General features: G+C 48.6%; 6 protein-coding genes across 6 annotated transcripts; 3 read left to right on the top strand and 3 right to left on the bottom strand.

Annotated features, from left to right (window-relative positions):
* The first annotated feature begins 498 nt into the window (after positions 1–498).
* Positions 499–2,449, top strand: DFJ58DRAFT_78020 (uncharacterized protein). The gene is made up of 8 exons (XM_041389733.1): positions 499–586; positions 636–1,018; positions 1,069–1,364; positions 1,417–1,520; positions 1,571–1,656; positions 1,715–1,732; positions 1,782–2,093; positions 2,172–2,449. The coding sequence occupies exons 2-8, from the start codon at positions 752–754 to the stop codon at positions 2,397–2,399; spliced, it is 1,311 nt and encodes a 436-aa protein (XP_041239374.1). The 5' UTR covers positions 499–586; positions 636–751; the 3' UTR covers positions 2,400–2,449.
* Positions 2,450–2,499: 50 nt separating this feature from the next.
* DFJ58DRAFT_666732 (putative methyltransferase-domain-containing protein) lies at positions 2,500–3,519 on the bottom strand (the record flags this gene model as incomplete). The annotated part of the gene is given in 4 exon segments (XM_041382578.1): positions 2,500–2,919; positions 2,974–3,122; positions 3,139–3,371; positions 3,431–3,519. The coding sequence occupies 4 exon segments, from the start codon at positions 3,517–3,519 to the stop codon at positions 2,500–2,502; spliced, it is 891 nt and encodes a 296-aa protein (XP_041239373.1).
* A 220-nt stretch (positions 3,520–3,739) lies between these two features.
* DFJ58DRAFT_809023 (mitochondrial carrier domain-containing protein) lies at positions 3,740–5,382 on the top strand. The gene is made up of 7 exons (XM_041391338.1): positions 3,740–3,886; positions 4,059–4,175; positions 4,229–4,303; positions 4,356–4,699; positions 4,786–4,944; positions 4,997–5,158; positions 5,213–5,382. The coding sequence occupies exons 1-6, from the start codon at positions 3,799–3,801 to the stop codon at positions 5,120–5,122; spliced, it is 909 nt and encodes a 302-aa protein (XP_041239372.1). The 5' UTR covers positions 3,740–3,798; the 3' UTR covers positions 5,123–5,158; positions 5,213–5,382.
* Positions 5,364–6,459, bottom strand: DFJ58DRAFT_907761 (uncharacterized protein; the record flags this gene model as incomplete). Its single annotated transcript, XM_041395075.1, has 3 exons — positions 5,364–5,807; positions 5,851–6,143; positions 6,170–6,459. 3 exons carry the CDS (start codon positions 6,457–6,459, stop codon positions 5,764–5,766), a joined length of 627 nt encoding a protein of 208 aa, XP_041239371.1. The 3' UTR covers positions 5,364–5,763.
* A 752-nt stretch (positions 6,460–7,211) lies between these two features.
* DFJ58DRAFT_809016 (urease) lies at positions 7,212–10,546 on the top strand. The gene is made up of 18 exons (XM_041391337.1): positions 7,212–7,374; positions 7,529–7,665; positions 7,715–7,955; positions 8,004–8,102; positions 8,129–8,235; positions 8,256–8,413; positions 8,531–8,652; positions 8,700–8,933; positions 8,990–9,030; positions 9,060–9,226; positions 9,275–9,331; positions 9,400–9,494; positions 9,546–9,554; positions 9,589–9,842; positions 9,866–9,870; positions 9,912–10,030; positions 10,082–10,183; positions 10,206–10,546. The coding sequence occupies exons 1-18, from the start codon at positions 7,330–7,332 to the stop codon at positions 10,413–10,415; spliced, it is 2,202 nt and encodes a 733-aa protein (XP_041239370.1). The 5' UTR covers positions 7,212–7,329; the 3' UTR covers positions 10,416–10,546.
* Positions 10,547–11,994, bottom strand: DFJ58DRAFT_688826 (uncharacterized protein). The gene is made up of 4 exons (XM_041383351.1): positions 11,523–11,994; positions 11,427–11,463; positions 11,253–11,366; positions 10,547–11,201 (listed from the first exon to the last, which is right to left on the bottom strand). Exons 1-4 carry the CDS (start codon positions 11,699–11,701, stop codon positions 10,707–10,709), a joined length of 825 nt encoding a protein of 274 aa, XP_041239369.1. The 5' UTR covers positions 11,702–11,994; the 3' UTR covers positions 10,547–10,706.
* Positions 11,995–12,296: the final 302 nt, after the last annotated feature.

The following is a 12,296-nucleotide window of genomic DNA, read 5'->3' as shown; positions in this document are numbered from 1 at the left end:
GCACAGAGAAAGCTGTCTTTCGTGTCATTAATGTCTATATACCGACTTCAAGTTGGGCCATCGGTCCTAAGAATAGCCGCGCGCGGCAAAACCCGGTTCACTGCGGCCACGGCTGCTCTAGGCAGATTCCAAGGTCAATTCTAATACATAGGTCAACTTGAACTTGATCATGGGTTCCGACTCCTCTCGGCACCATCTATTATCTTCTGTAGAGATCTTCGTCATTCTAGGCTAAATGATTCGCGATTGTGGCGGTCTGGGCCTATCATTGTATGTTGCGAGAAGGTTCAAGCAGCCAGGACTTCGTTCTGAATAATTAGTACTCTTAACACAGTTTTTTTCAGGTCTTCAGCACACTTTGCAAACTCTGTGGTTTAACAAGATAATTCAAGAACCTAGATGCATTTGCACAAACCGATAGGATGCATCTGAGATGGGCTGAGGCTTGTCTGACCAGGCCCGAAACTGCTTTCAGGACTTAGACTGGTAACCAGTCTGCCCACGCGGGCTTTTCGCCACTCGAGCATCCGTGGTAGTATACTGTAGGCTGGTTTCAGGACTACCAAAGGGCGAGGAAGTCCATGTGGTGAGTATGGATTCTCCTTATTTTAGGTATTCTTATCAACCTTGGTCAGGCACGGCACGCTGGTCGTGGAATATGTTTGTCCCTTATCTTACTTACCACAGACAACGTCGTCGTAAGCATTAACAATCGCAACTCGCAAACCGGCAATCGATTGTTTGTGTCGTAATGGATCACATAGAAGGTGATGATGAACTTCCCGGGTACACACCTCAAGCCGGTAGCAGCGTAGCTCCGCTGAACGCCTTGACGCCAGGTTCCGAACACACGATATCGCTTGAAGACAGCAATGGACACAAATGGCTTCTCCTTTCGTTGAAAAGTCGTGCTCCTTCCCCAGAGTTTTGGCCAGTATTTTGTTCTGGCGATCTCATCTCAGGGAGCTTGACTCTGGACGTTTTGAAGTCGGAGTCATCCAAGTCTATTGTAATAACAGCAGGTCACCCTCTATTTGCGCAACTTCTCGATGCTTATGGGCGACACAGGTGACAGCCACAGCTGCTTCAACTGGACAGGTCGGGCAAGGTTTTCTTGTTATCGAGAAGGAGTTGTGGACTCCAGCGATGGCACTTCCTGATGGATCCGTGGTGCCCAAACTCGAGAAAGGCCATTACACATGGCCTTTCAAAATAGCACTTCCAAACGAGACGGAAGTTCTGGACCGTAAAGAGAAGAAGAGATTCCCCCTTCCGCCTTCATTCACAGAGCGAGCCAGTCCCGCTTACATCAACTACAGGATTACTGTCATCATTAAGCGGGGCGCACTGAGAGTGAATCAAACGTGGGTTTCCTGCCCTCTCAGATGCTCTTCGGAACCACTCAATAATCCGTAGTTTAACCACGAATTTTGCATATGTCCCAATTACGAAACCGGAACTCCCATCTCCTATGTTACAGAAAGCGTGTAAAGAAAACATTCCATTCGTTGGTCCTGAAGGTGAGTTGTCGAACGATGTGGTCTTCGATGCTTGTATTCAATACTGGCAGGCGATCCTGAGGGCTGGTACATCCTTCCAGCAGTCACTGTTACAGGCACACTTTTTGGTGCCAAGAGAGGGAATGTCGATTTTAACGTACGTCTATCTCCTGTTTTGCGATTCGCAAGGCTCCAAAATGATAAAACATCTATAGCTAGCACTAGCCAAACCAGTAGGTCTATTCCTGACTTCGAGCATCAGGCCCCTCACTGTACCCGTAGCTCAGTTATGCTTGTGGTTCTGCGATGCCACTATGGCTAACTTTCACAGGCACAGACGAGCAAGCTCTCGATTTACTCGCCAATCACCAAGCCATCCGTATTTTCTTAAAGCGATCGTTGGCTACACGCTCGGACGCGACAAGTGATCATGCTGGGAAGCATTCAGCCGACTTCTTCATTCGCACAATGGCACGTGCTGTCTTCTGGCCAATAAGGGACGCCAGTGCCACGGGGAAGCGAGTTCTCCAAGGTGAAGTGAAGTTAAAGAATACATTCAAACAGAGTGTCGTATTCCCCCGATTTTCTGTGAGGGTCAGTGACTTTCTTTTCTGTCTTTCTGGAGAAACCTATTCACCAGTGTGTTGTTTGCAACTTGTGATCGGGTCACAGTACTATCTAGAAGTTCATCCTTTCGAAGCAGTTGGCTTCGTACATACACCGCATGTCTCCGGTCCACTGCTGACACAACCAGTTAATGTGACATCTTTCCACGCGACTGGCATTGTAATGCGCTCCTTTGCGCCACCCGAGTATGCAGAGGAACCGGAGAATTTGGACAGCTCTATCAGTTTGCTAGAGAATGCCTTCTGCCATCACGGAGGGTACGGAGTGTCCTGAGACATAAAGGGGAGGTGAGAGTTGTTATTGAATCCTGTATTGGGTATGTATGTATGTATCTCCTGGTATTTGAATGAGTATTGTACAAGGTGAATGTATATCACTGTCCAAGGCCCATGAGGAGCAAGGTCTCGAATGTCTCATCGCTCTTCTTGCCACAGGTTCCCCTTGCGCCGACGCCTCCAAGTAGATCAATATTCTCCGACGGAATTGTCCAGTTGAGTGATTCTAGACGTCTACGTGCCACAAAGATGAATGCCAGATCGCCATCACCCCCCATATCAGATCCGAATCGCTGCCACTCGGAGAGCGAATTGTTCGCATCAATCTTTCGTACAACAACAGGCTCAAACGAGAACCACAGGCCGAATGCCGACCAGAATGGAGTCTCTTTAGAAAGACTCCGGATTTTGTATGATATGATGACTCGTGGTTGTAATTCGAAGATGGAGATAGAGGGCGGAGAGGTCAGATGAAGAAGGGTGCGTAGAAGGGGCGCTAGAAGCTCCGGAAAATATACCTACATTTTTGTCAGTGATCGGCCTTAGAGCATGGAGAGCACCATAGTATTTACAACATCGCTGCAGATGATATGCGTGATACAACCGTGCTCATGTCCACTTGAATCATCGACGAGCTTAAGTTCTCGTACGATGTTGATGGCATGATCATAACTCCCCCACGAAAGAGGTCGTACTAAAGTAACCTGTGTGTTTGTTGAATCTTCCTTTGGTGCGACCGAGAAGATTCTTCTCCAGAAGCGGGCAGACTTCGGGCAGATCAGTCGCGATGACTAGATCTCGCCCGGACAAAGCAGCCGCTTGAGCTATTTTCGCTGCAACGATGCCCGTGCCAGAACCGAGCTCGAGAAAGATTCGTTTGTGCCCAGATAGATGTTTATCGATCAAGGGCGGATCAAACTCCCAAGTAGAAGGATGGTCGATGTAGCTGGTCACAAGATATGCTGATTCCCTACATGGCGTCACGCTCAGAGCGAGGAGAACAGAAACATCAAAGCGATATCTAGTCACCAAACGCGACCTGCGATCCCGTAAGTCTCGATCCCTTCTCGCTGCGCCTCAGCACCAAAGGCAAGTTGTTGCTTATCCCAAAATCGCATGTAGAGTAAGTATCACGTGGAAGTAAAGGACTTATCGTGAGTTCTTCTGGGAAATTGACATGGTTGTGCATCCCAGCCATAATCGCAGGTGTAGAACAGCATCTTTATTTGTCCGTGTTAGCTTCAGAAGCTCTAGCCTTCCATTTTGGGTCAAGTCGCGCCCTATTTTGGAATTCATATGCAATCGGCATTCAATTAGCCGGTGCTGGGGCCGGTAATTCCGAGCTCTTTTGTAAGGTTGAACACGAGGTCGATATATCTCAGTTGCGCATTTCCAATATGTCAACACAGTCCCAACCAGCGAAGCAGGCGCAGCAACTAACGCCTTTTGCATCTGCGTTGGCTGGTGCCCTTGGAGCTTGCTTTAGTAATGCGTGAGTAGTACTACTCGAGTACCCACGTGCCAGCTGTCCTGACTTATCAACAGTGTGGTGTATCCTCTCGATGTGTGCGGCGGCGATTTCGTTTCATGAGATGCATTTCTAATCTTATCGTAGTGCTAAGACAAGGATACAGGTGACCTCATCGGCCCGCACGAGGAAAGCGCAAGGACGACCTGAGCATGCTATCATTGCTGCTCGAAATATTCAAACAAGAGGGAATTAACGGGTGGTACAGAGGCTTTGCTGCAACGATGCTCAACACTTTCTCTATGCGTGTGTCTTCAATTACCTCTTTTACGTTCCCATATCGAGCTGAATACCTCAAGAATATGCCTACTTCTTCTTCTACTCATTCATGCGCTCATCATACATCAAGCGCATGACTTTGAATTTGCCTCCTGGTTCAAAACCTCCTGCACTATCCACAGCTGCCGAACTCTCCCTCGGGGCAAGCCGCAGGCGCGCTATCCCAGATTTTCACGATTCCCGTATCGGTTATCGCAACCAGACAACAAGTCGGGCGCTCTGCCCGAGCGTCCTCGCAGTCTTTCAGAGATGAGGCACCAATGGACGAGTCTTTATTAGCTGTCGCTCGTGAGATTATTCGCGAGGATGGCGTCACAGGGCTGTGGCTAGGTATTAAACCCGGCATGGTCCTGACTGTGAACCCTGCCATCACGTACGGTGTTTATGAACGCCTCAAGAGCTTGATGTTGCTCGCAAGTTCTGCAAACGGTAAATTGACACCAGGAACGTCGTTTTTGCTTGGGGCGTTTAGCAAGACGCTCGCCACTATCGTGAGCTTGATACGTGGTTGGGTGGCTGAGTGACGTTTCCTGACAACATCGCTTTCCTAGGTAACATATCCGTATATTATGGCCAGGTTAGAATTCAGGCCCGTTCTACTGATAAGGATGCATCAGAGAGTGAGGGTCTGCCTGGTGGTCAAATTGGAAATACGAAACCCAAAGCAAAGCAAGCCGGTGCCGTCAGCCTCCTCCTCAGGGTCCTGAGGAAAGAAGGATTTGTCGGGTGGTATCAGGTCGATATTACCAATCTAATACTCGCTATTCCACGCTGACCAAATTGAACAGGGGATGTCCGCGCAGATAATCAAAGCCGTGATTTCTCAGGCGTTGTTGTTTGTATCCAAGGAACAGTTCGAGCATTGGGCCCTGGCCCTTATGGTCTTATTTGCAAAGTTCACCTCGCGGTCATGACGACGCACGTTTTGTTCCTCAAAGGGATCAGGATCAGTTAGTCGTTTGCTTTCTGGGAGGTGTATACCTTTTGTATTGTGTATCATCCAGGAACGTTGACGAATAGACGGATCATGTACCCATCCAGATGAGGCGTGTCTGGCTGCAGGGCCCCGGCTTATTTACTTTTTATGTAGTTGTCAGGTGTTGTGGTAACGAGTCATGGTGATGTATGATCGAGTCAAAACACACCGGAACGCGATCGTGGAACGGGAAACACAGCCCCAAAAGTGATGTATTGATATCTCTGTTTCTGGAAACGAAAATTCGTGCAAAGGAGTGTGTATGATCATAAGAAGTAAATAATGAATGAATGATGCAATACAACTACATGATCGTGTGGGGTATGGTTGGTCGAAGAGAACACGTGAAAATAACTAAGTATTGGTACAACAGTCAATCCGAACGTCCAATGATCTTCCGGCATATTAGACAGACGAAGTGAACGAATATAAATGCCAATGAATGAAGACCCCTCGTAAAAATTCAACAAATTCATGTGATTGCTCTCGTACAGATCTGAATCGTTTCAGGTCATCCCAGATCGTCAGATCATTTGTGAGAGCGTGATGCGAATCTCGCATGTTGGCATCAGGGTTGCATCACGCACTGCAGTCAAGCATTTCCCAGTCATCGCTGTAGTTCACTAAGGAGACGTTAGATAATGTAGCATCAGGCGCCTAGACTACTCACTGTCCTGGTTGACACAAGCATCTCGAGGTCACGAGTGGCGGCCAAAATAGACACAGCCATGCGAGGACCCATGCGAAGAATCTTCGCGCCTTCAGGGGAGCACCGCATACGGGTTCTGATTGCGATGCGGTACAAGTCCGGTTCGGGCTTCGAACGAGGGAAAGAAGCGCGGGGCGGAAGGAGTTTCGGGGTCGGTGATAAAGGGGAAGAGGTCCGCAGCCCTACTATTTGTTTGTGTGGCGAGCGAGGCTTTGGTAATTGAAGATTGTTAGTGTTGTTTAGCGGGCTGCTTGGTGGGGTGGAGCAATGGTGAACTCGGGACGGTTGCGGCTGAGGGCAGCTTTACGCCGTTCACGCTGCTCCTTGTAGTGGTACAGGGTACGATTGTAGGGAACGACAGGGGGTTGGGTCTTTGCGTAAATCGAAGATGAAAAGGGGCCAGACTGTAACGAGGTATCCTCGTCACCGTCATAGTCCGACAAGGAGAGAAAAGAAGCAGTGCGACGAAGAGACATGCGTGAAGACTGGGATGGATAAGGTTGAGAGAAGGACGAAGTGCGAGTGTTGGCTGTGAAGGAAGGCGTGATGACTTTAAGAGTAGACATAAGTAGGGAAATGAAGGATGTGGGACCTGGTGGCACAGGACAAAGGGATTCATATAAGATCTGTGGATTGTGGTCCAAACAAAAGCAGTGCCGAGCAAGAATATAGCGATGACTAGGTTCAGATATGATCGGAATGATGACGGAGCCAGATCAAGATCAATTTCTACATATGGACTTAACTGAAAATTAAATAATACCGCAAATAAAGGTCTTCCCCTCCATTTCGAGAATTTGTTGGCTCCATTAGCCTAAAGTCAAGATTCTTGTATGAGACAATAATGAACGGACCCTGCTGCTCCTGCCAATTCAGCATTCTCCAAGTATCCATTGCGCAATGCTAGGGCGCTCGAACGAGTCGAAATCTAGAACACCACCTTTGACATATTTCATCCGAGTCATGGCCAAAATCCAGAACAAAGGTCTTATAAGTCCCAAGATGGTGATGTTGCGTCCAGACTATCGCAAGGCCTCGTCAAGACAAGGATGTGGCGGATGCGGCTATCTTCGTCAGATTGGTCGAGAGGCTGGTCATGAGTGGCGCAGGCCCATTGTTAAGGCATCGATGACCCGAAGAGATATCGTCCGTCTGGCCACCAGCAGTCGACCATTCGCTCGACTCAGTCAAGTTGAACGTTAACTTAACTTTGAAAGTGACGTTGATACGCGAGAAAGAAAACTAGAAATTACAGAATTCGTTATAATGAATTCGAATTAATTTTTTAGAAGCCCTTCTATTAGTCTAACAGCCGAATCCGACTCTGATCGCCGGAAGTTAACGCTAGCTCTTGAACTCGCTGGCACCTAGGCCTCATCGAGCAAACGTTTCGTACAGCTTTCGTACAGAGAAGCTGTATTTCTAACTTGTGGGGTATGCATATCTTGCCGAGAGAACATGAGAAGTTACTCTTGCACCAGGTACTCCCCAGTCTTGATTAATGATTCATGGAATGGAGTGTATATCCTTATCAATTTCTCTTCTTCAGGCCGGTTTTCTAGCCCAAAAGCGCCTCGCTAGAGGCCTACAGCTCAATATTAATGAAGCCATTGCTTGATCGCTTCTCAACTCCAGGAACGTATACGTGATGGACAGCATTCTGTGGCTGAGTTAATGCAGCTTGGGAAAACCTTATTGGGGAGAACCCATGTCTTACCGAGCGTTCCAGCCCGGCTACACGAGATACAGGTAGAAGGAACATTCCCAGACGGGTGAGTTGTATCCCCGTGCGTTATCACCTCAACTGATGTCCACTTCAAGTGTATTCCTAGTAACTGTGCATGATCCCATCTGCACGCATCACGGCAACCTAGATGAAGCGCTCTATGGATCATTCCTCCCTATACCTTTACAGGATAAATTCCCAGCTGCGGAGACTACAATTGTCTCCCGCGAAAGTCTTCCAGGAGCTGTCATCGCCAAAAAAGAGAGAGTTACTATTAATAGAGGACGCGAACGCATTAAGTTGAAGGTGACCAACCACGGCGATCGTCCTATCCAGGTTCGTGGCTTCCCCTGATCTATCATGCAATCTCTCATTGCTCGAAAGTTTGGGTCTCATTACCATTTCACCGAAACCAATGCGCGTTTAGAATTCGATCGCATTAAAGCTAACGGGATGCGTCTTGATATCCCCGCTGGCACTGCTGTTCGCTTCGAGCCTGCGACTCCAAGACCGTCACACTATGTTGTATCGGGGGCAAGAAAGCCATAACTGGTGGCAACTTGATTGTTACTCGCATGAAGGATGATCTGAAGAGGGGCGCCTATATTGACCAGGGGTTACTACTAATACTTTCAGACATTGTCCAGATCCTGCTGCGTTTGAGCTACACGAGGACACCACTATTGGCCGCGAGGAGTATATCTCTATGTATGGACCCACGGTCGGTGACCGTGTTAGGCTTGGTGATACTAGTTTATGGGTTGAAATCGAGAGCGATGCGGTTGGTTATATTAGTATGATCATGTTTTTTGTGCGGACTCATATCTAGCACAGGCCTGTTATGGCGATGAAGTCAAATTCGGCGGAGGTCGGTGATGATTTCTGGCGCCTCCCCTAATTTTCATCACTAGTTGCAGGCAAGTCTATCCGAGAGGGCATGGGCCAGAATACCAGTCGCCATTACCTCGAGCCCCCCTGCCTAGACCTCGTCATCACCAATGCAGTTATCATTGACTGGACCGGGATATACAAGGTAATTAATACTCTCCACCAACTCTCACCTGCTGCACACTCTTGCAGGCAGACATCGGAGTAAAGGAAGGCAGGATCGTCGGCATAGGCAAAGCCGGAAACCCCGACGTCATGACCAATGTTACCGCTAACATGCACGTCAGCTCCTCAACGGAGGTCATTGCCGGCGAGAAGCTTATCGTGACTGCGGGCACTATCGATGCACATGTACATTATATTTGTCCTCAACAAGTCACCGAAGCGCTCGCCGCGGGTACGACGACGATGATCGGGGGGGGACGGGTCCGAGCGCTGGAACGAATGCTACGACGTGCACACCGAGCCCATTCCACTTGAAGACGATGCTTGCGGCAACAGATGGGCTCCCGATGAACTTCTTGTTTACGGGAAGGGGAATGACACGGGAAGGCATGCATTGGAGGATATTGTTCGCGCAGGTGCAGGCGGCTTGAAATTGCACGAGGACTGGGGTTCTACTCCAGCTGTGATCTCAAACGCCTTGGATGTTGGTGATGAGTTTGATGTTCAGGTCAACATCCATACGGATACTCTCAATGAGAGTGGATTTGTGGAGAGTAAGAGGTGTTCCATTCATCGGTCTTTCGGATGCTGATGGAACGCAGGTACGATCAAGGCGTTTGGCGGTCGCACTATACATACGTATCACACGGAAGGAGCTGGTATGCTTTGTTTTTAACTCCCTATTATGTAGTCTCATCGTGAAATTAGGTGGGTGGTCATGCCCCAGATATCATCGTCGTTTGCGGCTTGGAAAATGTTCTTCCCTCGTCTACCAACCCTACACGACCTTACGCCAGGAACACTCTAGACGAACACCTTGACGTGAGTCATTTACGCATGATGATTATCTCTGCCTTTTTAAATACATAATAGATGCTGATGGTTTGTCACCACCTTGACAAATCGATTTCCTGAGGATGGTGCATTCGCAGAGTCTCGCATCCGAGCAGAGACGGTAGCAGCAGAAGACGTTCTGCACGATACCGGTGCGATATCCATGATCAGCTCTGATTCTCAGGCTATGGGACGCGTCGGAGAAGTTACCACCAGGACATGGCGTACTGCGAGCAAGCTCAAGGACTTCAGAGGTCCACTAACTGAGCTAAACGATACAAGCGAGAATGATAATGGACGTGTCAAGAGATATATAGCAAAGTACACGATCAACCCGTTCGTTTTTTTATCATCTGGAGTGGTCGTACACTAATGGTTCTTTAGCGCAATTACGCACGGTATCAGTCACCCTCGTCGGCTCAGTAGAGGTAGGAAAGCTTGCCGATCTTGTTCTTTGGAAGCCCGAAAACTTTGGCGCCAAACCTGAAATGGTATTAAAATCAGGAGTGATTGCTTGGGCTCAGGTAGAATTCACAGAGGAGCCTTTTAGATAATAGTGCTGATGTCTTTGCTAGATGGGGGACGCAAACGCTTCAATTCCGACTGTACAACCGACCTATGGTAGACCAATGTGGGGTTCCTTCCCCCCTGCAGCCGCGCTCAACTCGGTCGCATTCGTTTTCCCGAATCTCGATCCAGACTGGTACTATCGCTTCTTACGGACTTGCCAAGAAAGCAGAGGCTGTTATTAATTGTAGGAATGTGACCAAGAGAGATATGAAGTGGAACGATGCGCTGCCGAAGATGTCTGTTGATCCAGAAAACTATGAGGTGAGGGCGGATGGCGTGTTAGCTGATATCGAGCCTGCGAGCAGATTACCACTTGGGAAGGAGTACAACTTTTTCTGATGGCGGAAAAGAAAAGAATGAAGAACGAAGATCATGATCATGTATATTATTGTTGTACGAATGCAAAATTGAGTTTGTGGACAAATGAACTGAGCGGTTTCACATGAATGTATGTCATCACCTCATCACCTACGAATTCAGAATCATCACGGCAGCCTCAGTCACGTATTAAGAACAGACGCTACGTACCCGACGAGGCTAAGATCGGCGGACCTCCCGCCCAATACATAACACTGACGAGAGAGAAGGGGCCTTTGCCAAAAGTAGCCTAATTGCCCCGCTGGCATGAGATTAACATAGTACCAAGGTTGATGAGGGCTTCGCCGATATTCTGAAGGTTTTCCAGATGCGAAGCGTCGGGGATAGGTACGGGGATGGGTGCGCCAGTAGAAAGTGGTATATCCTTGTTATAGGTCGACACCGTCGAGTTTGAAGGGTACGTAACAGTAGCAGTGGCGTTGGTTGTAGAAGGGGTGCTAGTGGGTGTCTCAGAAGCAGTGCTGGTTGCGGTTGTAGAAGGGTGCTAGTTGCAGTTTCAGAAGGGATGCTAATTTGGGCTGTAGGCGTGGTGGAGGGCGTATCGGCGGGGTGGTACTGGTGTGTAGGCGTAGGTGTGGACCAATCAGGGGTTGATGTGGGCGTCCATGCGGAGCTCGTGGATGGTGCAGGCTCGCTAGCGCCATCATCGAACCACCACGATCCGTAAAGGACGCCTGCAGCTTCAGAAGCGAAGTGACTGAAAAGACCAATAGAGAAGTCAAGCCCGCCGTATGGGCACCCCATACACTAGAGAAAAGCGCGTCAATAAGAGAGATAATAACGCGTGGTCGGGCTCACTTCGTCCATGATGGTGGCCTGGGCAGTTTTGCCCCCGAATGAGATGGTAATGGACTTGAAACACTGCGGACCCGGGAAACCTCCGCCATATTGGGCGACGTTCAGGGCGACAATCTTGTCATCAAATGAGTATTAGAAACGCTATGGCAAGTAATTATTATAGCTGGGACATACGAAATCGCCAGGAGAGCTGTACTGCCCACAAGCACCCCTTGGATACAAATCAGCTGCATAGTTCAACGAGTGATTCTGCAGTTCAAGTTCACTCACAAGCCAACGTCATAAAAGGTGAAGCGTGCGTTGTTGAAAGCACGTTTGTGGATGCCCACGTCGCCTCGCGCCCGCTGGGCTAGTTCTTGATGGTGTCCGCGTTTGTCACGGCCATGGGTATCGCCAATGGTGAAAGGAAGGATCGCAGAAACTAGCAGGAAGATCGACAACACTAGCATTGGGAATTATAGACTGAAAGTCAGATGAGGTTCGGGTGGCTGAAATTGTCGTTTTTGGGGGTATAGCTAAGGACCGTATGAACAAAGGAGTGACTGGCGGTACAGGGTATGAAGTCGTAGAAGTGATATAGCGACAAGCAAAAAAAAAACAGGGAGGGTTCGAAGCAAGTCAAAAGGAAAAGTCAACCAAGCGAATAATCAAAGAAGCCAATATGACTTTGGTCATCGCGTACGTACCTTACATAGCGCCTTTTACTAGTACAAAGCATGCCAAGTACATACTAAACCCGACTTACTTAAACACGAACACAGGCCCATCATCATGGCCTGGAGTAGAAACCAGTGAGGTTCACAGGGAATTGATAGGGGCTTGCCTACCAAGACGGAATCCCCGCGCGGAAGCAATGCGCGTGAGCTCCACTGTGCGCTTGCACTTACTAGTACAGTACTTCGTGTCTGACAGATCTGATATTCCGTGGTCTGTGCTTAGACTACACTAAGTAGCTGTAGAAAACGACAACATTAATGCAATGAGACACATGGTATGTACGAGCAGACATTCGAGCGCTGGTGAGACACCAATTGAACGCGGTAG

The sequence above is a fragment of the Suillus subalutaceus genome (genome assembly GCF_016647625.1).
Source record: "Suillus subalutaceus strain FC151 chromosome Unknown DFJ58scaffold_128, whole genome shotgun sequence".
Classification (NCBI taxonomy): domain Eukaryota; kingdom Fungi; phylum Basidiomycota; class Agaricomycetes; order Boletales; family Suillaceae; genus Suillus; species Suillus subalutaceus.
The sequence above is the reverse complement of the archived record's forward strand: the minus strand, read 5'-3'. Positions and strand labels throughout refer to the sequence as shown.

Coding starts and splice junctions, on each gene's coding strand:
- DFJ58DRAFT_78020 (XM_041389733.1), top strand. CDS start 752: ATGGATCACATAGAAGGTGATGATGAACTTCCCGGGTACACACCTCAA. Junction 1,365..1,416: donor GCACTGAGAGTGAATCAAAC/GTGGGTTTCCTG, acceptor AATAATCCGTAG/TTTAACCACGAATTTTGCAT. Junction 2,094..2,171: donor TCCCCCGATTTTCTGTGAGG/GTCAGTGACTTT, acceptor ATCGGGTCACAG/TACTATCTAGAAGTTCATCC.
- DFJ58DRAFT_809023 (XM_041391338.1), top strand. CDS start 3,799: ATGTCAACACAGTCCCAACCAGCGAAGCAGGCGCAGCAACTAACGCCT. Junction 4,304..4,355: donor GACTTTGAATTTGCCTCCTG/GTTCAAAACCTC, acceptor CCTCGGGGCAAG/CCGCAGGCGCGCTATCCCAG. Junction 4,945..4,996: donor GATTTGTCGGGTGGTATCAG/GTCGATATTACC, acceptor CAAATTGAACAG/GGGATGTCCGCGCAGATAAT.
- DFJ58DRAFT_809016 (XM_041391337.1), top strand. CDS start 7,330: ATGCATATCTTGCCGAGAGAACATGAGAAGTTACTCTTGCACCAG. Junction 8,414..8,530: donor CGATGCGGTTGGTTATATTA/GTATGATCATGT, acceptor TTTCATCACTAG/TTGCAGGCAAGTCTATCCGA. Junction 9,031..9,059: donor GGGCTCCCGATGAACTTCTT/GTTTACGGGAAG, acceptor TGACACGGGAAG/GCATGCATTGGAGGATATTG.
- DFJ58DRAFT_688826 (XM_041383351.1), bottom strand. CDS start 11,701: ATGCTAGTGTTGTCGATCTTCCTGCTAGTTTCTGCGATCCTTCCTTTC. Junction 11,464..11,522: donor ACCTTTTATGACGTTGGCTT/GTGAGTGAACTT, acceptor TTTGTATCCAAG/GGGTGCTTGTGGGCAGTACA. Junction 11,367..11,426: donor ACAGCTCTCCTGGCGATTTC/GTATGTCCCAGC, acceptor TTTGATGACAAG/ATTGTCGCCCTGAACGTCGC.